The 25,238-nt window shown below is 38.2% G+C and overlaps 1 protein-coding gene across 7 annotated transcripts; it reads right to left on the minus strand.

The window, feature by feature from the left end:
- Positions 1–610: 610 nt before the first annotated feature.
- LOC128858334 (ubiquitin carboxyl-terminal hydrolase Usp2) lies at positions 611–24,152 on the minus strand. 7 transcript variants are annotated; one of them, XM_054094513.1, is made up of 10 exons: positions 24,009–24,152; positions 22,230–22,382; positions 21,615–22,162; positions 9,632–9,809; positions 5,998–6,144; positions 5,714–5,927; positions 5,326–5,648; positions 5,108–5,257; positions 1,962–2,040; positions 611–1,879 (listed from the first exon to the last, which is right to left on the minus strand). In XM_054094513.1, the coding sequence occupies exons 3-10, from the start codon at positions 22,011–22,013 to the stop codon at positions 1,807–1,809; spliced, it is 1,563 nt and encodes a 520-aa protein (XP_053950488.1). In that variant the 5' UTR covers positions 22,014–22,162; positions 22,230–22,382; positions 24,009–24,152; the 3' UTR covers positions 611–1,806. The 7 variants fall into 7 exon arrangements, with proteins under 7 accessions (XP_053950488.1, XP_053950491.1, XP_053950490.1 ...); XM_054094516.1 differs by lacking the exon at positions 24,009–24,152 and adding an exon at positions 23,409–23,514; XM_054094515.1 differs by lacking the exon at positions 24,009–24,152 and adding an exon at positions 22,489–22,579.
- Positions 24,153–25,238: the final 1,086 nt, after the last annotated feature.

Genomic DNA, 25,238 nt, shown 5'->3' on the forward strand with positions numbered 1-25,238 from the left:
TACTCATGTAGTACCTTTTATATATTTTTTTTTAATTATTTCATTTTTTATAAAACTATTTCTCTTTAAATTTCACTTAACCTAAAGGCGAAATTTTATAAATTTTCTGCTTAAGGTCGGCGGTCCAATCAAACAACCGGCAAACTTCTTATTTAATTTATTTAATTTTTTCAGTTAGACTTGTTTGCAACTTTTCAGTGCACAAGTATAATTTAATATTTTTTTTTTTTTTTAGTTTTACTAACGTTAATGTGTTCATTTTAGGACTAGCTTTCTTTTTTTTCATTTTTTGCAAGCGTTAAAACTTATTTCATTAGCATTTCATTAAGCTGTCATATAAATCGTCTATCGGAGATTTACACATAAATATACATAAATAGATTTTATAACACAAATATGCACATATGTAAGTTAGTATATTACATACATATATACATAGGTATATGTATAATTGAAATTTTAACTCCTGCACACTAGCCTAAGTGTTATTGAAAATTTGCAACATTCCCTATTATCAATTTTATTTACTTTATTCATTTTGTTTATCCGAGTTCATTGTTTATTATGCGTTTGCTTTTTACTGCACCATTTAGACTGCATCGCTATACTCTTATTTTTCACATTATTGTTTATTAGTAATAAAAACAAAGCGCACTCAAGTGTTACTACATTTCGTTTAAAAACTAAATATAAATTCAAACACTTAAAATAAAACCAATTTTGTCTAATATGCATACATGCACATGTACATAACTATCTACAGAGCCCCACCAATAAACGAAATAGAGTCGACTTCTACAATGGTTATATACGACTTTATTTCCTTTAGTGTCCAAGCATATACACACATACACAAAGCTTATAAAAAATAAATCCAATTATTACATAAAACGATTCGCTTTTAGTTAATCGCTTGCACACACTGTTATTTGATTTAATTTCCCTCTTTACTATTTTTAGTATATCAGCACATATTTTTTTCTTTTTGCTTTGTTCCTTTTTACATTTATACAAGTACAGTATCTATACATATTGTATATACATATATATTATATGCATATTTGTATATATCTTTGGACTCGATCGAAAATTGCACATTTACACGTAGAGATTTACAAATTTTGGCTTGTAAAAATCATCATCGTCACATTGTTGGTACTCCAACCAACTACTTAAGAGAAAAATGTGTTACAAGTTGCACGCTGTATGATTTTTCTTTGTCATAGTTTCAAGTGTAGAGTAGTTGTAGTAGGAAACGGAGTCTTTTTGCAACTGTTTTGTTTGATTTAGGTTCTTTTTTTTCGCATATAAAATATGCTATTAGTGTAGGATAGTATTTTCTGCAGTATTAGATAGTATCATAAATAGTTTTAGAAATGTGTTTTAGTAGTAATTATGTATGCATGCATGGTAGTATATGGACGTTAGTACAAGATAAAAAATAAGAGTAGGTTATATTGGAGTAGATAAGTAGCAGTTTGTTAAATGGGTGATTAGATGCGAGTTGAGTTGTTTATTAAGGGCCTTTGTTGAACCGTGGCGACCATACTTTCAACCAAACGCTCTTGTATTGTTCAAAGCATTCCTATAATATTTTCCATTATGTTTGCCATTCTTTTGCACTCTTTTCTTATGTTTTGTTGTAGCAGCGTCCATGGCCAGTTCCGTTTTTCTAAGGTACAGGTTTGTTGTTAGTAGATGTGTCCTCATTTGGCGATTGTACATAAGACATAAGATGCGAAAGTGGTTGTGTGTGAGAGTGTGAGTGTGTATGTTTCTATTTTTTTAACAGGCGAGTATTATTGCTTACGCTCGCTCATAGAACAGTATATAGGCACTGGATGAAACTAGATTATTTTCGGACAGCGTATCGCTTACACTGAAAGTAAATTAAGAGTCTTTTAGCAATTCTTCAAAAAGAAAATGAAATAAATTCTATTAAAATTTTGGAAAATACGTACATATTATCGTTGAACTCATGCCACTTTCTTGAGACCGGGTGTTTGCACAACGCCACGTAATGACCACCAGCGGTTGAACCTAAAATATTGTAGAAATTTATTGGATAAGTAGAAGTTATAAAATGTGAAGTAGAATTTCAAAAGGACCTCTATTAAAAGCAAACTGGCGTAAAACTGTAGAGAAATAGTACACATTGAAGCAGAAGGAGCGAAAAGGAAGAAATTGTATTACTTAAATTTGGTACTATAGGGTTTTTCAGTAAGAGCGCTTCAACTTTTGAACTTTTTTGAATAAAACCCAAACGGTTTGACTTTTTTAACTAATTTTTTTTTTATTATCGAGTTTGAACACGTTTTACGAAGTCCAATCGTTGAACCCAATTTTCGACCACTCTTTTGCATAAATCGGCCGAAATTCCAGCAATTTCGCGTTCAATATTGGCTCTGAGAGCTCACAAACCGTCGCCGGCTTGTTACTGTAGACCAATGACTTCACATAACCCCAAAACGGGACGGCTTGTTAAATGGACCGTAAAATGGCCGTAATGCTCTTAAAGTAGCAGCAACAGAACGATTATTTTCATAAAAAATTTGCACGATTTGCAATCGTTGCTCAAGTGTGTAGCGTTCCATGATACTATATGAAGTTTACAAATGACAAGCGAAAAATAAAAAATATTGCGTCGTTCGCCCTCCCTATCGGAAAAAAGTTGAAGCGCACATATTGAACAACCTTATACTTGTTGTAACCTCAACTTCAGCACACTAATAATCGCTGTCAGCAACGTGGATTACACGAATCGGTACCTGTCTGTGCGAAGTAGTCACCGATCATTTTCGTCTAACTTATCTACCAGTAGGCCCAGAAAACGTGCTGTTTCGACAGGTTGAGTCCAGACGGAGAGGGGTGTTAGGTGAGTAGGTTTGATAGGACATGCGAATAGGCAGTTAGTGTTTCCCTGCTTGCCTTCACATGCTAGATATATATTGGGTATGTCGGGGTCGATTCTAGATAAGTAAGATTTTAATCTACAATATCCAGAGCATAATTGGGCCAAAGTTATGCGGGTCTCGCGAGGCTTCTGAATATGTAGTGATGGTAGAATATCATCTAGTGGTGTGGAGTGGCTGACAGTGAAAGTCGTATTCAGCTCCAGCGCTAGGCGGTTTTGGTGTAGCCGGCGGCTTATCTGCGTATTTATAGCGGTCAGTGCTAGTGTAGTGCTGTACACTCGGCAGAACCCATGCCGATGTGTGCCTAGGGTCCGATGTTTCGTGTAGAGTGGGAGTAGGAGGCCTTAAGAGCCTTGGTTGGCGCGTTACCCACGTTTCAGGTGTGGGGTCACTCTCCCTGCTTTCCACTTGTCAGGAATTATGAGAGTGGCCAAGGACAAGTTTAATACCTTTGTAAGATATCCTACTCCCAATGGATCCAGGTTATTCAACATCAGCATGTTAAGTCCACTAGAGCGAATGGCTTTGGAAGCTTTAGCTTCTTTGATGGCCACCTGAACCTCGTCGCTGGAGAAAGTAAGTGGCGCACTATTGGTCGGGCTTTCGTGCAACCGCCTGGTAGCACGACGTGTGGCTCTGTTGATCGGAAGATGCAATATGAATTGTTGGCTTGAATAGCACGCTCATCTCTTAGGGTTCGACGAAGTCGTTGTGTTTCGTGAGATTCGACAGGGACCTTACGGTAGACAAGAGCCTACTCACACCAGTGGCGAAGTTGGAGGTCTTCAGGTGGGCGATAATGGGCTGATAGGCTCATGCCAAAGATACTATTTATCAGACCAGCGCTAGCAATTGTTAGGCCAAGCGACGGTGATATCCAGCCAAACAGCAGTAAAAACACGTTAAAAATTTCGAGTTCGGCATCACCTGACCGGACAGCTATTGGTTACTGACATTCTAAGGTGATGCCCCTGTGGCCGATGCTTTCATCGATGAGACGATATTGCACAGTCTGGTGGACTATGAACTAGGCCAACACCACTGTCTCGCTCGCGATCTTTTCTGTGCAGTTTTGTCTCTTGGACCGAAGCTATTGGGATTTCATGTCGGCTCATGAAGTCGATTATCGTGCCAATCTTACTCATGAAACCGTTGCAGTTGAATAGAAGAGTTTGATGCTCCTTGGCATGACGGTCGCAATTCGCGGTGTAAGGGACGTCAAGGTTGTATATGTTGGCCCTGCTATGCATTCCGTTGGTGTTGTTGCGACCTGACGATGATAGTCGACCGCAACATATTGGCCGGTCGGGAGTGTCCGGCTTTACAGCAAGATTTAACGTAGTCACGTGTCCAATCTCGGGTGGTGCGCCAAGCCAGAGCCCCGACGAAAGTGGATCCAGCCGTTGCAAGAGTTGCATTTGAGTTGATGTCAAATTCCGAACTACTATAGTCTGATAGTCTGAACAGAATGTGCGGGGAACCAAGAGCTGCAAGTTGGCCCTTCGGAGGGTTGGAGAGGGAAGCAGGAAGGGGTTGGGGTTGGGATAAACAGGGGGAGAGTTGTGTTGCTCGGGTGAGCTCCGTGAAACCGTGGGGGTTCTGTTTGTGGTGCTGTTTGGTTGCGCCAACACATTTTGCGAGGTGGAGGCCTTAGAGGCTGAGGGAGTTTGTTGAGTTTGGTTCAATCCGTCTTTGGCAAACGCAGCAGAAATGTACTTCTGGTTCAGGATTGAGCTCAATGCCAGCCCTATGAAAAAGTCCAAAAACTAGCCTTGCTGCATGGAGCTGCTCCAGTGGCAGAAGACGGGGGTGAAGTATGGTACACTAGACAGGACTAGTTTACTGAGGCGGCAGCCTTTGGTCGGGTAAAACCACCGGGTCATTTTGGTAACGTATTTATCGTGGTTAAAATGATATTTCTGTAACATCAGTTTCCGGAGTTGCCGTCTCAAAAACGACTCATTCGATCAGTGTTTGAATACATGTGAAATGAGCGGGCAGAATTCCGCAGCCGAGTGCCCAGTCACGTAGGTACTCCTTATTCTTAGTAAGGGAAAACAAAATTAAAAGCAAAAGAATGTGAGCACGTGAGTAAATATTCATCAATGCAAAAATAACTCTTGACCCAATGCCTTCATTCCTTATGTCTTCATAACAAAAATAAAGCTAACCAAGCTTTATGGTATACTCACCCATATGATTTGAAATCGCATACAGTGAATAGTATATATTCGTATTGGGGTTCGATCCGTATGAGGCCATATTCAATTCTCGTTCACCAGTCGGGAATTCGACAATGTTAGACAACTTGCTCCAACGAGTCTCCGAGAAACGCTTCAAATCTTTAAGAAATACGTACAAGTTTAATAATTATTTGACAAACTACAAAGATCAAAATGACTTCACTTACGTATAACCAAGTATTTGGGAAATCGTTGTATGGTAAAGCTTTTCGTACATCTTCTTCGTTGGCGACATTTCGCACAGGTTGGCATTTCATCGCCATCCAATACCTCTTCGCGTATAAATAAATCGAGGCAAGATTCTAGCTTGCAACGCGACGATGACGGCAACGATACACTCAAATCCCAAAACGGATCGAAGGTGACGCTCGTATTGCCACAGGTGGTACAGCGTAATGTACTCTTTAGCTGGCCGACGAAGAGGTCGCGTACGAGAGAGTTTTCGTGGCGGGAGTACCATTCCCACGTTAGATCGGCCTTTTTATTGTCGCTGCAATGAACCAAAAAATATACCGTTTCATAAAAAAATTCCTTGACACACATTCTCTCACTTACCTAAGGTTATCGTCGATTTTCAAATGTTCGCCTTTCACACCCGAATTGAGCGCGCTATGCAGGGAATCAAGAAAGAAACGCAGAAACTCCTGTGCATCCTGCTGGTTATAGTCACTGTACATGCGATGTTTGGTGGAAAATGCGCGCTTCAGGTCCATTGGCGTGACACTATGCACATTGCTGGTCCACATCTCGCGTATCAGTTTAGCAAACTCTAATATCAATGGAAGGTAATAAGAAAGTTATGATATATTTCTATGTTTGCTTTTTGCTACTGAACTTACCTTGCAAGATTTGTTGATCCTTCGAACTTGCGGAACGTGAGCCATTATATGTTCGCAAGAATTTCGTTAATTCGCTTGTGTGACTCAGGCACTGAATGACAGAGTTCATAAAACAAGTATTTCCGATATTTCTCAGCCCGCACAAACCTGTTGGGAAAATATAAAGATAATCAAGAATATTGTGTCAGTCAATTGCTGTTAATGAAGTTAAATCTGTTTGTTGGTCTTATAGACTTTGAATAAAAGTGGATCAACATCACACCAGGTTCGGCCCTAAACAACATTCAGAGGTAAACAAAAATTTTTTCTTATAATGCGACAAATGATGATATATTTTGACAAATTATCCGACAATTTTCACTACTGACAACATATCTGCTCGGCGTACGACTGACAAGAGACAAAGAGAGTGAAAATAAAAGTGGCAAACAATTCCAGTTTTACAAGTTGGCTGTGGAGGTTCACAAAGTGGTTTTACAATAGAGCGAAGCGGGTAATAACCAATATTTAGATAAACAAATATAATATTATCGATACCATAAAGGTCATATGATAAAATAAGGATTAGTGGTCAGTAATATTTGTGGATTATGACGCTGGATCCGTTAGTCCCAACTGCGAAGTGCCGCTGCAATGAAAGATTTCTGGTGCTTTTAAACTAGCTTGAGTATTTTTAATATTATTGGGTGACCTGTGGGATTTCTTACTTGCGAAAAAGGGAGTTATATAATAACAAAAACAATTCCTGCACTGAACGATTCGATTAAAAGCGTATTCAGCTCCAGCTGAGACACAGTAGCGTATTCGACGAAATTGAGCTTGCAATGGGAGTCACATCGCCTGATATATCACATTTCCCTGGTAAAGGCATTGCTACAGCCGCCTTTCACACACAGTGTGAACCTCACAGCAGATCAACACTTAACGCTATAAATAGTTAAATAGGGCCTGAACCAAAAACCTAGTGTTGCTGGACCTGGTCGCCTTGGTTAATCGCTCAGCGCTACTAAAAATACATTGCACTTATCCCATACACTGAGACTGGAGGAGTGGTCTGCGAATGATCTGAATGACAAACAATCCACAGTAACATTTAGAGATTACCAATTTAAACTAAGAATAATTAAATAAAGGGTGCCGCAGGAGTATATACTCCACGTTTGCTGTTTAATTTCTACATTTCGAAACTTACACAATCACCAAAAGGAATCTCATTCTGAGCTTTCTCATTTCCTCAATGATCAGAGTCGTATATTCCACTCTATGAAATCAGTGAACACCCTATACACATAGGATCAATAAAATAGATACTCCCGACGTTCGTACGGAAAATGCATGTTTTGAAATTGATAACAGACATTCAATTGTTTGTGGTTTTTATTTCAAAGAGTATTATAACAAATATAAATAATAATTCAAGGACCCTTTAAAACTTAAACAGGAAATATTCATGTGATCATTAAAATAGATACGAAATGGAAATAGATACGATACCAAAAGATCTTAGTAATTTTATTATAAATGCTGTCTGTTGTTTAATCAATAACTACTGTGTCCACCATGATTGTAATGATATTTTGTATTCGATTTGGCACAGAATTGATAATCCTACGACAGGTTTCTGTAGGAGTGGAATACCATAGTTCTTTGATTTTTTGCGATAAATCCTTATTTTTGAATGCTGCCTTCGCTTCTTTGAATCGCCCCAAATGGTTTACGCCTTGGCCAATCAATAACTCTAACATTATTTTGTTAAAACCCTTCACATGCTAACATTGAGCAGGGTTTTGGGTTATGATCTTGCACAAAAAGCCACCGAAGTAGCATATCCTCATCAAATGGTGGCATAACTCTTGGAATTATTTCCTTGTAAATAAATTTGTCCGTTTTATTGGTTATGAGGTGGATAGATCCCACTCCATAGCAAGAGAAGCCTCCCCAAATCATTATGTTGCCGCCAACGTGCTTGACTGTTCTTTTGTCGTTTCCACGACAGCCGGTTCTACGTTACCGAAACGACCCGGATTTATATCCGGCCAAGGACTGTCGCTCCAGCAGCATTCCCCGTATGTAAGTAAGGGGAATGTTTATACTGCTACAACAACAACAACTGTTCTTTTGTGAACCGCGGTGAAAACTCTTGTTTTTTAGGACGTCTAACCATTCGCCCAGCATTATTTCCAAATAAATTTATTTTTGTTTCATCGCTCCAAAGTATGATATATCTGTTTTTCATAGCCACTGGTCCATGACTGGTGCTTTTAAACATAATTTTTCCTCTTCCTTAAATTCCAGAGGAACTTTACGAGCTATTCTGCCTAGTAGTTTCATGCATTACAATATCGCTGATACTTCGTTGCTGATTTCAGCTACCATGGCCTTTGATGACTTAAAAGGATCCCTATTGGCAAAATTGTGACACGTAAATTATCAGTAGTGCAAGTATGATAGTTTTCTTTTTGCCACCACGTCGTTCTGTAGATTTTTGGGCTTAAGGACGACTACAAAAAAAAATGTTGGACCGTCTAAGTGACTCAGCGATAAATTTGTACGATTGTTTTCGAAGATTGACAACAACCCTCCGCTCCTCAACTGTGCAATGCTGCGCACGACCCATCTTTGAACGAAATATATATTAATTATTAGCTCTTAAATGAACTACCTAATTCGCTACTTGCGTTACATTCGATATTTTTCCCTAACCATATACTTTATTGGCATCTATATCTTTTGTTGGTTGTTTTTCCTTTTCCAATGTGTGGTGTGCGTGTTGATGTTTTTCCACAAAATGAAGCTTTATAATGCCGCCTCCGGACGGCAGATGTTTCTTATGAGGAACTTAGCATAAATACACACGGCCGCTATTAGAAAAAGCTTTTTTCTGTTATTTGGTGTTTCATGCACAGGCTCTACCGCACGAACCCATTCGGCTACAGCGGCCAACTAAGTTTAAGCCCACAAAATGTAGCGTTTAAGCTTCTTCTTTCATAGCGTTACAACGCGGGGTGCGTCAAAGCTTCCTTCAAAATGCTCCTCCAAAGCGGTCTATCTTGAGCTGTTGCTTCGTAGTTACGTATTCCCAGCTTCTTAAGATCGTGTTCCACTGCGTCTATCCAACGGTTCCTCGGTCTGCCTTTGGCCTTCAGGCCCATTAGCTTTCCTGTCAAGGCTTTCTTCACGGTACAGTCAACAGGCATACGAATCACATGGCCTAGCCATCCTATGCGCTGCGCTTTAACAAAACGCACAGCTGTCTCGTTCTGAGTTAGATCGTTCAGTTCCGAGTTCAATCGGATTCTATAGGTACCATCATCCATTTTTATTGGGTCAAAGACCTTTCTTAAAATTTTTCTTTCCATGCGAGCATTTCAAAAAATGTTAAGCGTTTAAACTTAATTAAATGGAAAGCAGAGTTAAACTTGCACTAAAAAGCTGCTCCCTATACCAAACCATGTATAAAAACAAGAAGAAGAAACAACAAGCGGAAATCCTGCTCCCTTCCTTAATTTGGGTAGGTAATTTTGTCTATAAATAATAATAAAATCTCTAAAACACAACATTCTAACCACAAAACTAAACTCTTCCCTCGTATCTGTATACTCGTAGCTCAGACTCACTCAAATCACACACTTACCTTCGCTATTTTCATCGCTCGACTTCGACTTGCTCACATCGTCTATGTAATTGGTCGTCGACGATGGGGACGAGGAGAGCGCAGATGATGTTGTTGTGCGACTATCACGGTCCCAATAACGTGATGCTGTAGGCGACGGTGGCGGTGGAGGTATACTCCTGAGGGCTGTGCTGCGAATCTATGGAACGGCGAAGAGAACGGGAGAAAATTTAAAGAATGTGAGATGTCCAAGGGAAAGTATTTAGTTTTTTAGTACAATATAATTTTGTGGAAAAAGGCAAAACTTATGAAAACAAGAAATAAATGTGAGTATAACAAAAAATATTTTAGTCGAGCGCCAAGTGAAAGTTGTATGCGGTTATTCAAATCAGATTCGTGTCTCTTTTTAACGGAGCATAAAATATTAAAACAAACCCAAATCAAGGTTTAGACACAAAAATCAAAGCTGACTTCAAACTCAAAGTAAGGAGTAAAATGATATAGCCATAACACATAGAATACATAAAAGCAACGAAGAGCAGGTGGTAGGGGAGGAGTTAACCAATCTTGGAATGAAGTGAGTGAAGTTAGAATTTGGAGCGCGATCATTGCTAGTGCGGTTAAACGAAAAAAATAGGGTAATAGACATAGTAAATGCAATCAAAATTAAAATATGGAATTGAACCAGCTTTCAAATTGTTTGTAACTCTTTTACTCTGTTAGGCGCGGCGTTGATGTAAGTATGATAATGAGGTGGAAACTAATATAGAACGAAAAATTCAACGACGCAACTTGTGAACTCAAGCTGAAACCCTACAATTAACTAACTAAAAAACTGATTAACTGGCAAACGCTGCATGGGTGAGGAATGCTTAATTATTGTGAACTTGACTTGAATGCTAATTGTGTTGCTGTGGGTGTGATAAAATGTTGGTCATGATCGGTTTTTGTTTGGTGACTGACTATTTGTAGTTTTTTTTCGTTTTTGGAGTTGATGAGTGCAACTTACACTTTCGACATCTCCGGCGGCGCCATCGCACACACCGTTCGTCTCCGCGTTCGCACACTTCTTCACATCGCCATTCATCATTTTCGCCTCCGCCTGCTTTGTTGGTGGCGCTGCATCTTTGTTATGCAACAACGCGGTAGGAGCGGTGCGTTCCGACGTACGCAAAAGCGACACTTCTTGATGACGATTGGTGGCAACGGCAGCAGCTGTGGTTGTGCCAGCAACAACACTCCCAACACTTTTCATTGGCAAGCTATTAGTGCTGCTGGCGCAGCTACTACTATTCATGGTGCGTGTGGACGATGAAGACGACCCAGTCGAACAGGCCGCCAACGCCGGTCCATGCATTGTGGCAGTTACTTTACAGGCTGATGCTGGCGAAGGCGACACCGTACGGTAGGGCGCTCTTGTTAACGAACCACCACCGCTTTGCGCTAGTCTCAGTAAACTGCCGCTACCGGTGGCGTGATCAAATTCGCTGCCGCTATGGCGGTGATGCTGTAAATTACTGGTACTACCGCTGCCACCATGTGAGCGCAGAGTCACTTGATCGACTCCAGTGCGTTTATGCTCGCTAAAACTGTCGAACTTCTCTATGGAGGCCCTGATACTATTTGAATCGATGCTGTGCCGGAGCTCATGCCGGCGCGCTGCAGCTGCTTCGGCGACAAACTTGGCCGCACTACTGCCGCCACCGCCAGCGCTGCCGTTGGCATACTTGTAGTTGTTGATTTTCTCGAAAACGAGATTGCTTGTTGAACATATAATGGTCGATTTAGGACGCATGCGCGACTTGAGTGGCGCACCACCACTGCCACTACCACTACCACCAGCACTTGCAAGCGTGGCTGTTGCAGGCGTCGCGCTATTGGTATGCTGACAACACAACTGCTCACAACGCAGTTGCGTTTTCCGCTCCGACTGCGCGCCACCGCTTGTGGTTGTAGTGGCAGTGGCTGCGGAAGCATGTGCCATCGTAGTCGGCGCGTCATCGCTATCTATATACTTAATATCGTCGTGCTCTAGCGTATGCTGCATGCCGTTGACACCGTTGGCACTACCTCCTGTGCTATTGCTACAAATATTATTATTGCTGCCGTTGACGTTCACGTTGACGTTACCGACGACGCCAACGCCGTTGTTATTATTATTATTGTTATTATTGCTAAAACGATTGCTGTTGCTTCCGTAACTATTGAACAGCTTATTGGAGTAAGCGTTTACGTTGTCGCGCGTTGCCGCGGCGTTCACAACAGCCACCGCAGTCGATGGAATGGTGCGGTGCACTAGCGGACGCACCAATTTAATTTGGCCGTTACTTAGCTTAGTCGCTGGCACCGCAGATACGCCACCACCAACTGTGGTGGTTGTTGGTGTTGTGCGCGCTGTTGTTGTAGCGATTAGTGTTGTACTGGTGAGCGGACGCGAAACATTGAACATATGCTGCTGCGCCTGTTTCGGACTTTTGGACGCAATAAAACGGCCACTGCCGTTCGATTGATTCTGCAGCCGATTATTGAAAACAATGTCGACCTTGTGGACGGTGGTATCAATTGCGGCACTTTTTGACGAAGTGGCATTTAGTGTCGACGCCACCGTCGCCGTCGTCGTTGTTGTCGCCACCGCCGCTGACGCAGACGCTGAGCTGACGTGATGGTGATGATGCTGGCTGATGTTGACGCTAGGGTTGGCGGTGACGCCACCGCTGCGTCGCATGCCATTAGTTGTTACCGCCGCCAACGCTGCTGTTGCTGTTTTTGGTCGACTATTGCCACCGATAATGCAGTTTATAGAATAGGAATTGTTGCTGCGGATGTTGATGTTGTTATTAACTTTGGCCAAGTCGACGCTGTTCAACCTATTGTGATTACTAATATTGGTATTGTTGTTGTTTTTTATATTATTAAGTTCGCCGTCGTGTACAGTTACACGATCAATGGCCGGTACGCCACTTTTATGATGTTGCCGCTTCTGTTCGTTTGGTGGTGCAACTTGCGCATGTGCCAATTCACATTCCTCCTTCAAAAAGTTTTGATCTTGGAATTGCGGTACCAGAAAGAACGGCTTATTGGCGGCGCGCACCGGATTGTTGTCGTAGCTATTATTAGTTTTATTGTGGCCGTTGTTGTTGCTATTACTATTATTATTGCCGCCTTTGATGTTGCGCGTGCTGCTGACGGAAGCAGCACGCCTACCAAGAAGGGGAAATTTCCGGTCTGCTTCCGCCTTGCCCTTTGCAATGGATGTATTAGTATTTGTTGTTGTTTTGGTGTTTTTAATTGATAATTTCAAGTTTTTAGCTGCGGCTTTTGGTTCCGTTCCTGCTGCTACTGCTTTGTGGGTGATATTATTGGAGTTGGTCAGTTGTTGTTTTTGTTGCTGCTGCACTGATACAGCAGCATGGTCACCACATTTTTGTTTGAGCGATGGAAATTTTTCAAAACTGTTTGCTATTTTATTAATATCTATCATTATATTTTCCGAATATTTTGTTTGAAAATTTTTCCATGCAGTTAATTTACTATTCTTCTTCACACTTCTTTTCTATTTTCTATACACACGTTTATACTATTTTCGGTTTGCTTTATGTACTTTAGAATATTTGCACAATTTTTTTATTTTTCATTTATTTTTTATTTGCCTTACTCGCTACGCCATAAGAATCTAGTGTGGAATGTGGAAGGTATTCAATTAATTATACGCCTCGTTATTATTTTGCTTTGTCGTTTCACGTTATTTAAGATTCTTTGTTATTATTTTTTGTTTATTTGATGATTCGCCTTATTTTTAAAGTGTTTGTCACTTTTTGATTTGTTTATTTTATTTTTAATTTTTCCGTTACTTTGTTGCTCACAGTGTTGTTGCGCGCACCTCTTAATTATATGTAGTATAATTTTTTTTCAATGAGAATTTTTGTCGGATTTTTCGCGTGAATTTAGTTATTGCACACATTTTGTTTTTCTCTATATTTTACTTTTTACTTTTACGTTTGCTTCTACTATTTGTTTGTTAGTATATTGTTTTTTTTTTGTTTTGTTATTTAGCCTTTTTTTGGTTTGTCTGTATTTTCAGAGGGGGAAGAGGAGATCAAAAAAGGTGTTCGTTCAATGCCAGCAACAAGGCCTGCGAATATTCATCTAGAAAATACACAGAAGAGGATACACAAACAAGTTACATGACGATGCTTTTGGTTAGTAATGCATATGTATGTATGGTATGAATGAATATGGATGTACGTATGTATGTAGTATATATGAAGGTAGATAAATGTTGATCATGATGCTGGGAATGGAATGATGACGATGCTGGCGATGATGCCGCTGATGATGTGACTGTAGCGGGGAAAGGGTTTGGGGCATTCAATCTTACATATAGACATTCATACTGTGGGCGACAGATTATCGCTGCCTGAGCAGATGTACAAGTTATGAGATTATATTACACTCCTTTACCATTCAATGTGTACATATGTATGTCAGTGTACAAATACTACTTGATAAATTTTAACTACATTATAAAAAGTTTTTTTTTTTTTGTTTTTTGTTGCGAGGTTATAAATATAAAATGAAAATTTATATATGTATGTGTTCGTTATTTTTTTATTTTCTGTTAATGCTGAAAAAATGCGAAGGCGTGTTTAGTAGTCCGCAAATTGCAAAAAAAATATATTTGTTTATTTATTTGCTCAGACATAATTCTGTTAAATAGAATTTATTAATGTACCAAGTCATATATGTATGTCTAAAACTGCGCAGATAGTTGCTTTTGGTGAGCGTTTTTCCCCATATACCTATTTATTAATTTTTATTTTGAATAGACTGAACTGGCCAATATTCAACAACAAATTAGATTATCTAAAGAATAAATGAAAGAACGAATTTCTGTTTTTTAATAATTAGGTTCCGTTTACTTATCTAACCAATAAATTGAGATTTTCTAATAGAGCTGATAAACTATTCCTAACTTTACATTTCCCCTTAAATATTTTCGTTTCTCAATTTTCAGACAAACGAAAATTGACTCGTTCCGGCCAAAGTGGAGTAAAAATCCGCAGAAATGTTCAAATATTATCTAGTCTGGTAATGCCCGTGAGCAAAGCCTTAGCTGGCTTTTCAATACTTAGATCGCCTTAATTTCACTTCATTTTACTTCACTTTAAAAATTAAACACATCAACTGTGACCTTTAAATATATCTGCCCGTGAGTTTAACACGCCTTGAGGGAACGAAAGTGTGTTAAGCGGCATGATAAGATGAGCTGTATTGTTAAAGGTTAGCTGAGCAAATGGTTCTAAGAATTAAAAAAATCGAATTGGAAGGTTTTAATTAGTGAAATTGGAAAAAAAAAATTAATTATTATTTTAACATTTGGTTAGATTATTTTCCTTGTTGTAACAGCATAAACATTCCCGAGAAATGTGTGGGGAATGCTGCTGGAGTGGCAGTCCTTGTCCGGATATAAATCCGGGTGATTCTGGTAACATAGAACCAACTGTCGTGGTTTGCCTTGATCACATTGATTGATTTATCGATCATAGGAGAAGTGTATGCTGCACACAATGAAACTCTTTACACCCAACTAAAATTTTAGAAGAATCACAATGCCTACCTACAAGTTTCAAAATGTTAATGTGCCCATATTTTGACAATTTGTGACTATTTCGATCAAATTTTTTTGTATAAAAACGCAGCTCAATCTATAACATAATAATCCAAGTTTTAAATTGTAATTGTTTGTACAAGATTTTAAAAAATTCGAGAAAGTTGTTTCAACAGAATTTCAAGATTTTTAATCAAAATAAAAAGAAAAATTGGGTACGCGAAAACCCATTAAATTTTAGTTTAACAAATTACAAGCTTAAAGAAGTCGCTCAAAATTTTCGTTGATTTTTTATATTTTTTGCTCTGGCGATATTTCGATTTTTTCCATATAATAAGGACATGAAATTTTTTTAATTAAAAATTTGCATGAATACGAGTATAATTATTTTTGAAATATATCGTTTTATGGAAGGCGGGCGCCGTAGCCGAATGGGTCGGTGCGTGACTACCATTCGGAATACACAGAGAAAACGTTGGTTCGAATCTCGGTGAAAGACCAAAATGAAGAAAACAGTTTTTTCTAATAGCGGTTGCCCCTCGGCAGGCAATGGCAAACCTCCGAGTGTGTTTCTGCCACGAAAAAGCTCCTGATAAAAATATCTGCCGTTCGGAGTCGGCTTAAAACTGTAGGTCCCTCCGTTTGTGGAACAACATCAACACGCATACCACAAATAGGAGGAGGAGCTCGGCCAAACACCCAAAAAGGGTGTACGCGCCATATACATATATGGAAGGCAAACCTTATGCCAAAAATAACAGTATACTAGCATATGCATATGTTCATATATCTCAGTTAAGGCTCGAATGATTTGTTGCATTGTCCCACGAAGAAAAATCAAAATTTCTGTTACATGGTGTGCAGAGTTGTTATACAATTTCATTAATTTTCAAAACACGTTATACAAAAAAATATCAAAGGCAATGTGTGCATTAAGTTTGATGAAATGATTTGGAGATAGACACATTTTAAGTGGATGGTGGTTCGCCCAAATCGAAAATTAAAAACAAAATATATTGTTATATAAAATTTTCAAACTTTTGCACATGCAGACTGACAGCCAGACGAACATAGGTAAATCAGTTTCCCTCGCCATCCTAGATGAAAAAGTTTTCCTTCACCAACTTTTCACTACTTCCATCAACGCTCTAGAAAATGTTTTTTATATGCCCTATACAATGCAATTCAAAACGTATCCTAGTATGTAAAATGCCCAAAGGTCAAAAAATCTCGAAATTAGCTTAAAGAGTCAGCTCATAATGAGTTCAAACTTTGTCTAAAAATTCAACCTAAAGACGAAATAATTGCAAACGTTAATGCCAACACCAACCTTTAGCTTTACAATTGAACTAACTTTGAACTTTTATGCACTTAATATAATATAATATAATAAATATAATATATGAAGCACACTTTTTGCAACGACTCTTTCGATTTTCAAGGCCTTTTGAAATTACAGCTGATATTTTGAAAATCGCGATTTCTCTCTATGAGACTTCTTTCTATAACTCAGTCGGAGAGCTCTGTACACTGAGCTTAGCATGCACTGTGGTTTCTGTCGCTGCTTCATCTAATTCCATTTTCAAACAACATCAATCAAGTGCCACTCGTTGCCGCAATTTCTGCCAATTTGCCAAAATGGAAATTTCTATCACCATTTAGATGATCTGATCTCTTACTGCAAACTTTTAACAAATAACAAATATTCGATGAGCACACACATACATACATAGTATATTCCCGACTATGCTGGGTTCCACACAGAGGAGCGCATGCAATTCCTAAAAAATTGAAGTGTGTAAAAGCAGTGGTGCTAGATATACAACGAATCTCTTAAAACTATACGCAAATAAACAGTTAGGGAGATTTTTCAGGATTTAATACTTTTTCGCAGATATTAGAAGTTCTTATTATAAGTAGTTATCAATATTAGTCACATGCATTAGCAGAGTGCGCTGGTAGCAGGCCTCACAAGCTGAGTAAAAAAATTAGTGCGCCGCAGCGTAAAGTGGGGAACGTAAAACGTAAAGAAAAACACAGACGTTTCACAAGCGTCAAAAGAGCGCTGCAGTTGGCGAATAACGTTTTACCTTCTTCGCCGTGATGGGCGCGTCCGCCGTTTTCAGCGTTGAACTGGCACACACCTCAGCGCCGCCAGCAACTGCATTATTCGGCTTTAGTTCGATTGTTGAGGCACAATTGTCGGTCACATCCAAATTGTTGGCGCTATGATTGCGCTTCAGATCGCTGCCACTATTTGAGGTAGACAATGCGCTGAGATGACCGCTGCTATAGCTGGTGCCAAGAGTTTTCGACTGCAGAGGCAGAGTGATTGTAGTAATACTACCACTACTGCTATCCTTATACAGGCCGCTGCCACTGCCAGAGGTGGACAATTTTAACTCCTTCAAGCTGTTTTCAATGTCATTGGTATTACTTTTCATTTTGCTTTTACTGCCAATATCGCCATTTATGAGTGCATCGCCATCCTCCACAGCCGCCTGCACAGAGATTGTGGACGTTCGGGGTGTACGACTGCTGCGCAAAGTAAATGTTGCTGTTGGCACATCACCGCTGCTGCTGCTATGACTTAACACAGATGTTGCCGATGAGGAGGACGTAAGTGCGTTTGATTGCTGTTTGGCCGCCGCAGCACGTTCGCGGTAACTAGACCTGTGGGGTTTGGACGTAACGACATCTGTGTCATTGTAGTTTTTATCGTTGGTGCTGTTACTTTTCCTGTTGTTTTTGGTGATGGTGGAATCTTCGTCAGCGCTGTACAAACGACTGTAGCGGCTGCGTGGTCGGTCTAATGTAATGTTTGTCGTTGTCTCGTTACGCGCGTCATCGGTCGTTGTGGTTCCAGTGCCGGTCGATGAGGCTGCGGCGGTAACCTCAGACTCAGTAAGCGCTGAGCTGGAACGTGACAGTTCACAATTGGGTTTATAATTAGCGGGACTGTACTTTTCATAGATTTCCAGGCCAGATGTCGCTACTAAACGTGCTAAGGATGAGGATGAATATGAACCTGATAAGCGCTTGCCACCCGCATCCGAGCCGGAGGGAGGCTTTCTAGCGCCGCCGTTCACATCATTGCTGTCATGGCTGTTGTTTGTATCTTTGTCCTTACGCTTGCGCAATGTATCGGATGTCTTAGGTGATTTGGGTAACTGATTTGCGCAATTTTTTACATATCACATTTTGGGTTTTTTTTATTTTAATGGTCAACATTTACAGATGCATCAAATTGTTTTCCCCATTAGATATGATTTGATGTAGGAATAAATGAAATGGCAATGACCATGGCAATTTGATAAATTGACAGATTTTATTGTTGATTGTTGTGGTGATGGTGGAATTGATAGCGGTGTGGTTGGTGTTTTTTTTACACGTTCGTAAAGTGCAGTGGTTGTTGTGACAAAAGAACAAATAAATACAACATAAATACAGAAAAGATAAATATGAGTCACGTACATAAATATGTACAGTTGTTGTTTTTGCAATTTTTAAGTTAGTATAGTTTATACCAAAAGTTGTGGCCAGATAAGCAAATGCGTGTCGGAATGAGTGTTTTCTTAATGTGAACATATTGTTTACTTAAAGAGTGGAAAATGGTTGAAGAATTTGTACATATGTACATATGTACGTACATAAGAAATGGCAGTAAATAGTGCAATGTGAATTGATATGAAAACTCTCGTGAAACTTTGATTAGAGAAGTTCTGATTTAAAGTTTCTAATCTTACAGCTTTTCTTATCTACAAACTAAATTTTTTTTTTGCCAAAGGCGTGGGTAAAGTTAAGAAAGCTTATCAATGCCAAGAATGGAAATTCATGGAATGTGTACAATGTGATTTATTTGAACTTTGCAAGAGCACGACAGCTAGATACAAGGTGGCACAAAATTAATCATCCAATTTTGTTTTTAACACTTAGCCTACCATGACGGGTCAAATGACCCATTTTAAACTTCTTGTCAGAAGTTTTTAGAAATAACGTTATTAAATCGCCATTTGCCTTCACGACTTTTATTAAAAAATATATCGAATGTATTTTTCAAGATTTACTCCTCTCTTGCTAATTGTTTTACCGAGAAATGTGTGTTATCTTAGTAATATATATAACATTTTAAAGACGGGTAATTTAACCCTCTTTGGTAGGAATAGGAATGCATAAAGTATCGGTAGGTTTAGTGTTAAATAACTTGTTTACTGACAAAAAAAATATTTTAAGTAATGAAAATCTCTATTTTGACCTTTGCGCGCACTATTGCTTGTCTGTTTGTACACTGCAGACAGCTGCTGGCTCGCAAGTGTGAAATATGATTGACGTACGATGCAATTTGTAAACATTGTAAATTTTGCGATATGGTGATTAATTTTGCACCACATTGTACATAAATAAATTTGGATATATCTCCACATTAATTATTTTACTTTTTTAACTAGCCGCAGTCAGTCCAAGAGCTTTAATATTAACGTAAGGCACAGCATAATTATTTCTCAGCAGCTGGTTAAAAAAGTACAATTAAATATTTATTTAATTTCAAATTAATTTAATTCAAATTAAAACATTAATCACATTTAAACCACTTTAAATACTATTACACTTTCTTCTATTTAATGCTCTAACCTTATAGTGCTCACTAAACGTATGCTTTGGAACTAGAAATTGACATAAGAATTAATGCTTACGAAAGCCAAGCGCCCAAAGTTCTATGCAAACTAATCTAAACTCCACTATTTATAACCAAGCAGAGATAAAACGTTTCTGCGAATAGTGCTATATGACGCACGGTTATTGCCAAGCCACATTTTTGTCAATGCGGCATACAGTGTGGGGCAAAATATAAGTAACAAAATTATCCCAGAATTTTTTTATTAATTTTTTTGTTGAAAAATTAACAGGTAGTAGCAATTGAGCAAAAACAACAAGATTAATGTATTTTGTTTTTGTCAAAACTTATAAACAAGGAGTAATCTGAACTAAATTTGACAATTTAGAAACAAAAAAAAAAAAAAAACAATCAAATCAGCTTCTACACTGCTACTACCTGTTCAATGTGCCTTTTCTTAGTAAATGTGAAAACAAATCAAATGTTTTGAAATGTTTAGTTACGTTTTAAACTCTTATGCAACAGCCGTCTTTCAGAACGAAGAATTGGAGTTCAATTGCCCAAAAACATACATATAATATTATTTAAAATCAATTCAAAAAAGCAAAACGTATGGAATAAAATTTAAAAAATCCGTTTTCCACTTATATTAGTGGGTGGTATGGGCATTTAAATTAGACTGGATAGAAGCATAAAACAGTTTTGTTTTTAGGGTAGCAACACAGTACAAGTTAATCATGATCTACAGCACTGCATGATTATAATAGTTTGAAGCATTCAGAATAAATAAAGGTTTTTTAATAAAGAGAGTGTAATCAGCAGCTTTATGTATACATATATACAGCTTCCCTAAGTTCTTGATTTGCTTGCCCAATTACCCTGCTATAAACTTATCAAAAATCTTTGTATGTGAAGTGCTGCAACAAGGCCTTCACTTCAAACGTTTTTCTGGTACAGAATTATCTCAAACCCTACAAATCGAATGTGATACTAATCTTTGAATCTAGAATCACAAAATTTGTTTCAGCAGTATCTTGCAGATGAGCATCAGTTATACTAAACCATTTTTGAAATATAATACACTGATTTGTAGCTTTTGTTTTGCACACTTCATAATTTTCCTAAATATTTAAAAGAATATTTCATTAACATACACAATTACAACGTATTCCTATCATTATACTTATTCATACATAGGCATATAACCTCATGGTGAATTGAGTTAGAAAAAAAAAATAGTTAAGAATTGAATTTGGTTTAATTTGTCGCTTTTTATGCACAGGTATATGACTTCAAATGCATTGAAAATATATAACGAAAAAATTCAATCAATTCGTATTCACGCTCGTATACAATAATTGATTGATGATAATGAAAAAAATATGATTGGATAATTGACTGTAGCTACAATCATTTATACTGAATTTAAAAACTAAACTATTGAAAAACGAAACAAAAATCTGCCAAAAAATATGAAATGTATTGGTTAGAGGCGTTATCATAAAACGCTTACACCAATGCAAACTCCACACGAACACCTCAAGGGTATGTGCAGCATATGAAGGTGCACTCAATGTTGATATGTGATACTTGTATGCATATGTTACATGCAGGTAACATTCACAACTACAATATTTTTGTTTGTTTACTAATAGAGCTATAAGACATTGTACAAGTGTCCAAAGGATTATACAACATACATACTGTTTAAGTTCAGCAAAAGCACTTGGACAACACTTTTGGTGCTATTTTGTTTTCTGTTTTTTTTTTTTGCTACTCACTCCATATCGACTGGATGTAATTGTATCATTGCTACCGGCTGACAAATACGATGGACTACTGCGATAGGTTCCCAATCCAGAGGAGCCACCGCTCAGGTACAAAGACGACAGGGAGTTGCGTTGTGACGCTGTTCGTGGCGAGTAAGATGATGTATTCGAGCCAAAATATGAACTATAGTAGTTCGGTGTGTATTTCGATGTTCCAGACGGTGACGACGAAGACCACAATGAGCTGCTTGGCGTAGAGGTCTTCGACAAACTGCCTGCACGATTCAAATACGACGAAGCACTACTGTATGCACCGGCTGTACCGACGCCTGCACTGCCAGTTGTGGACGATGTGCCGTATAGACTGCCACTGTTCGATGTAGATGATCTGCGTGGCGAAATCACAGGCATATTAGTAGATGTGTTAAAAAGTCTGCGACAATGCACACTGCGTTTTATTTATTCGCCTTTTTATTCTTCTTTCGTTCTTGCGGTATGGATAGTGTGATTATTTAGACTATTCTTCTTTATACTATATTTATTGATGCTAATGCTGCTGACTGAAATATATAAAAAACATATAAAGTAAAATGTTGGTTGCTTATTTGGCAAAAGCGCAGTCCCTACCTAAGTGGCCGGTGCACTTGTTGTCCAGTATGTTGCCATCAATGCGATACGCACGTCCATTACCTTACATAATTAGTGTTTTCTCAACACAAGCCACCTCAGTTACAATGTCAGAGTAATTCTTATAGTTGTCAATTTTTTTTCAGCGTTGAACTGTTTGAAAAAATAAAAACCACAATTAAGATTTGTTGATTAATGATCGCATATTTGTTTTCTTGAAAAGAACAAGGAAGTATATAACAATAGATGGTTGATTCACCCAATGCCTTCTTAACCCCGTAATCTAATTTCATGGTTTAGTGTAACAGTACTTTGACTTAGCGGCGTGTGCCAAATAGTAATCGATAAGTAAAAATCAGGGTTGCTCTCGTTATAGTAATAGTAGCGAAAAAGGGTATATTCCACTACAGATGGCGATAAAGCCGCTGCCACTGCCGCTGCCACCGTCACTGCCAAAGCAGGAATTGGCGCTTTCGCCGTGTCGTAGCTTTTATGCTCCAGAATTCACGTGCTCAACGACAATGAGTCACATATTTGGCATATTTAAATAATCATCTGAAATATTTACATTATATGTACATACATGCCTATATATGTATGTATGTTTTTTTTTTAATTTTGTACTGCTTTGCCATCCTGTTTTTCATTGACACAAACTTTTTCCATTCACCAAAGTCATGGCCGAGATGCGAACACACCCGAAATTGGCATACAATCAGCACGAACGACGAAAAGCGAGAACACCAATGACAACGTAAACGATAGCAGCACAGTTAGCGTAACTAAAAAATTAGAGGCCGACGGTTGATATATCGGTATTTGCAGCATTTCGCTACTCTTCGTCACCAAAAGTACTGACTTCGTCGTCATCTTCGTCGCCTCCTTGTCGTTATGGTTTCTCGGGGCCAGCGCCACCCACATTCCACTAAAACCCGCTTCACACCTGCGACCAATCCACATACGATAGCTGGCCAGCTGATCACACTACAAATGTATATACAAATGAATGTATTTACATAGCGTTAACTCTCATTCATTTGGGATGCCTCAGCCCAATCATTTTTGCACTTTTGTGTTAACTACTTCGTTCCATTATCACGTTACTACTCCAACCAAACCAGCCGCCTTGGCGTCAACACTATTATTCTTCCTTGATTTTTATTTTTATTTGTATATTACCGAGAAAATGCGCCTCTATTAACAGCAAATGCAATTCACAAAACGCGCACAAGAAAAAATGTCTCGCCAAACACAACGTCGAAAGTCAAATCATCATTAAAAAATTCTATTTTTAAAAGCGCTGAATACGCTAACCAACAAATCGACCAGTCAGCTAGCAGCAACGCGACTCACACAAAAAATAAACTACACAAAAATTACGCAAAGTAAAATATTTTTCTCAAAACGGAAAGTGGAAAAGTTGTGACAACCACGTTCATGCCCGTTTCAGTGGTTGCGGTAGCAAATGTGTTAACTAGATTTTGGTGGTGACAATAAGAGAGATGCTGTCATAGCACCGTTGGATACGTCCAGGCAACCAAAGAAACTACTTGCTCGATTTGATTGATTAAGACCTTTGGAAATAGACATTTAAGGTGGTGACTGTAGTGGGTTTTGGGCTACTGCAGAAAACGAGGTCGCACCACCTCCTACTAGCATTTTTTAGATTCGACTTTTTTATGAACTAATGGCAACACATCGATCGATCACTGCACATTAAATTTGGATATTGAAAAGAACTTCATTGTTAAAATCTTAAACTTGGAAAAATTCACTCACTTTTTCGATTTGCACTAACTCTGGGAAGGCATATTCGAATTTCTATTTATTTTTAGCAGCGAAAATCTTATAAGCACAGTGCGTTTCTCGCGAGCCTCATCCGTTCGTCGTTCGTAGTTAATCGTTTTCGTTTGCAGTGTTGCCGGAAAGTGTCTTTATGATTTCGTGCAATTTAGAAACTTTTCAAACATGCTTAACATATGTATAAACGGTTGATTTCATAATGCATTTACCTCTACAATATTTCACTGCCAATAAATTTATGTACTGTAACTATTACTAGATTCAAAACATTTAAATGGTGATTTTTACACCCAACCCATTGCATTGTCACTTGTTACTATATATATTTTTTCTGATTTTCTAAATTTCTGATATATGGCCGATATTTATTCTCGCTTAGCATTGATTGTAACAAGGCCCATTACGCTCGTTATCATTGTTTGAATTTAAAATGGCAGCGGATGCACTTAAAGCCAGTGTAAGTACATTTTGGCTAATATTTTCTATATGGGTAATCACGTTAAAAATATCAGAGGAGTTCCACCTATTCTTATCATATAAACTCCATAAATACATAGTAAGTGTTTTGCTTATACATATCTATTTAGGTATATATGAATGCGGTACCAATTTGCCGAAAAATTATGAGTCATGAATCATGAGTTTTAAATCACATCATCAAATAAGCTGATTCTGTGAAATTCATTGAGGAAGCTAGCGGAACTTGAACCTCGAAACCTTTTATATTCTCTGATCTGAAGTGTAACCCCATATACGTTTTTTTTCAGCTAATAGCATTTTATTACGCTGGCATCACCGCAGCTGAACAGCCTTCAGCCAAAGAGCAGTATTGCTGGATTCATTACTTTAATGAAGTTGCCAGACTGCTCTTAATTTATTATTATTATTCAATTTGTTTATATATAATATATATCCGAAGAAAAATGATTGTTTAAAAATTGCGATAATACAACTTTGATACAAATAAATGAATCATAGTTTTCGCTAATTATCAAATTTGAAACAATTTAAAAATACACACGATTACGCATTTTCAAAACCATTTATATAACCCACACCATCAGAGAAGTAAAATCTAAATATTTTGAATTTTATAAAAATTATTTTATAAATTTCGCAAAACTTCTTTTTTTTCGAAAATTTGCATAATGTAAATATAATTTCATCAAAAATAATATTCAATTACTCTCGTTTGAAGTACTATAT

This window comes from Anastrepha ludens, chromosome 3 (assembly GCF_028408465.1).
Source record: "Anastrepha ludens isolate Willacy chromosome 3, idAnaLude1.1, whole genome shotgun sequence".
In the NCBI taxonomy this organism is placed as follows: Eukaryota; Metazoa; Arthropoda; class Insecta; order Diptera; family Tephritidae; genus Anastrepha; species Anastrepha ludens.

Excerpts from the sequence above, each read along its gene's own strand:
- LOC128858334 (XM_054094510.1), bottom strand. The coding sequence starts at position 13,091 with ATGATAGATATTAATAAAATAGCAAACAGTTTTGAAAAATTTCCATCG. Across the intron at positions 9,810-10,619 it reads CCGCCGGAGATGTCGAAAGT|ATTCGCAGCACAGCCCTCAG; the intron begins GTAAGTTGCACT and ends GCCGTTCCATAG. Across the intron at positions 6,145-9,631 it reads GAGCGATGAAAATAGCGAAG|GTTTGTGCGGGCTGAGAAAT; the intron begins GTAAGTGTGTGA and ends TTTTCCCAACAG.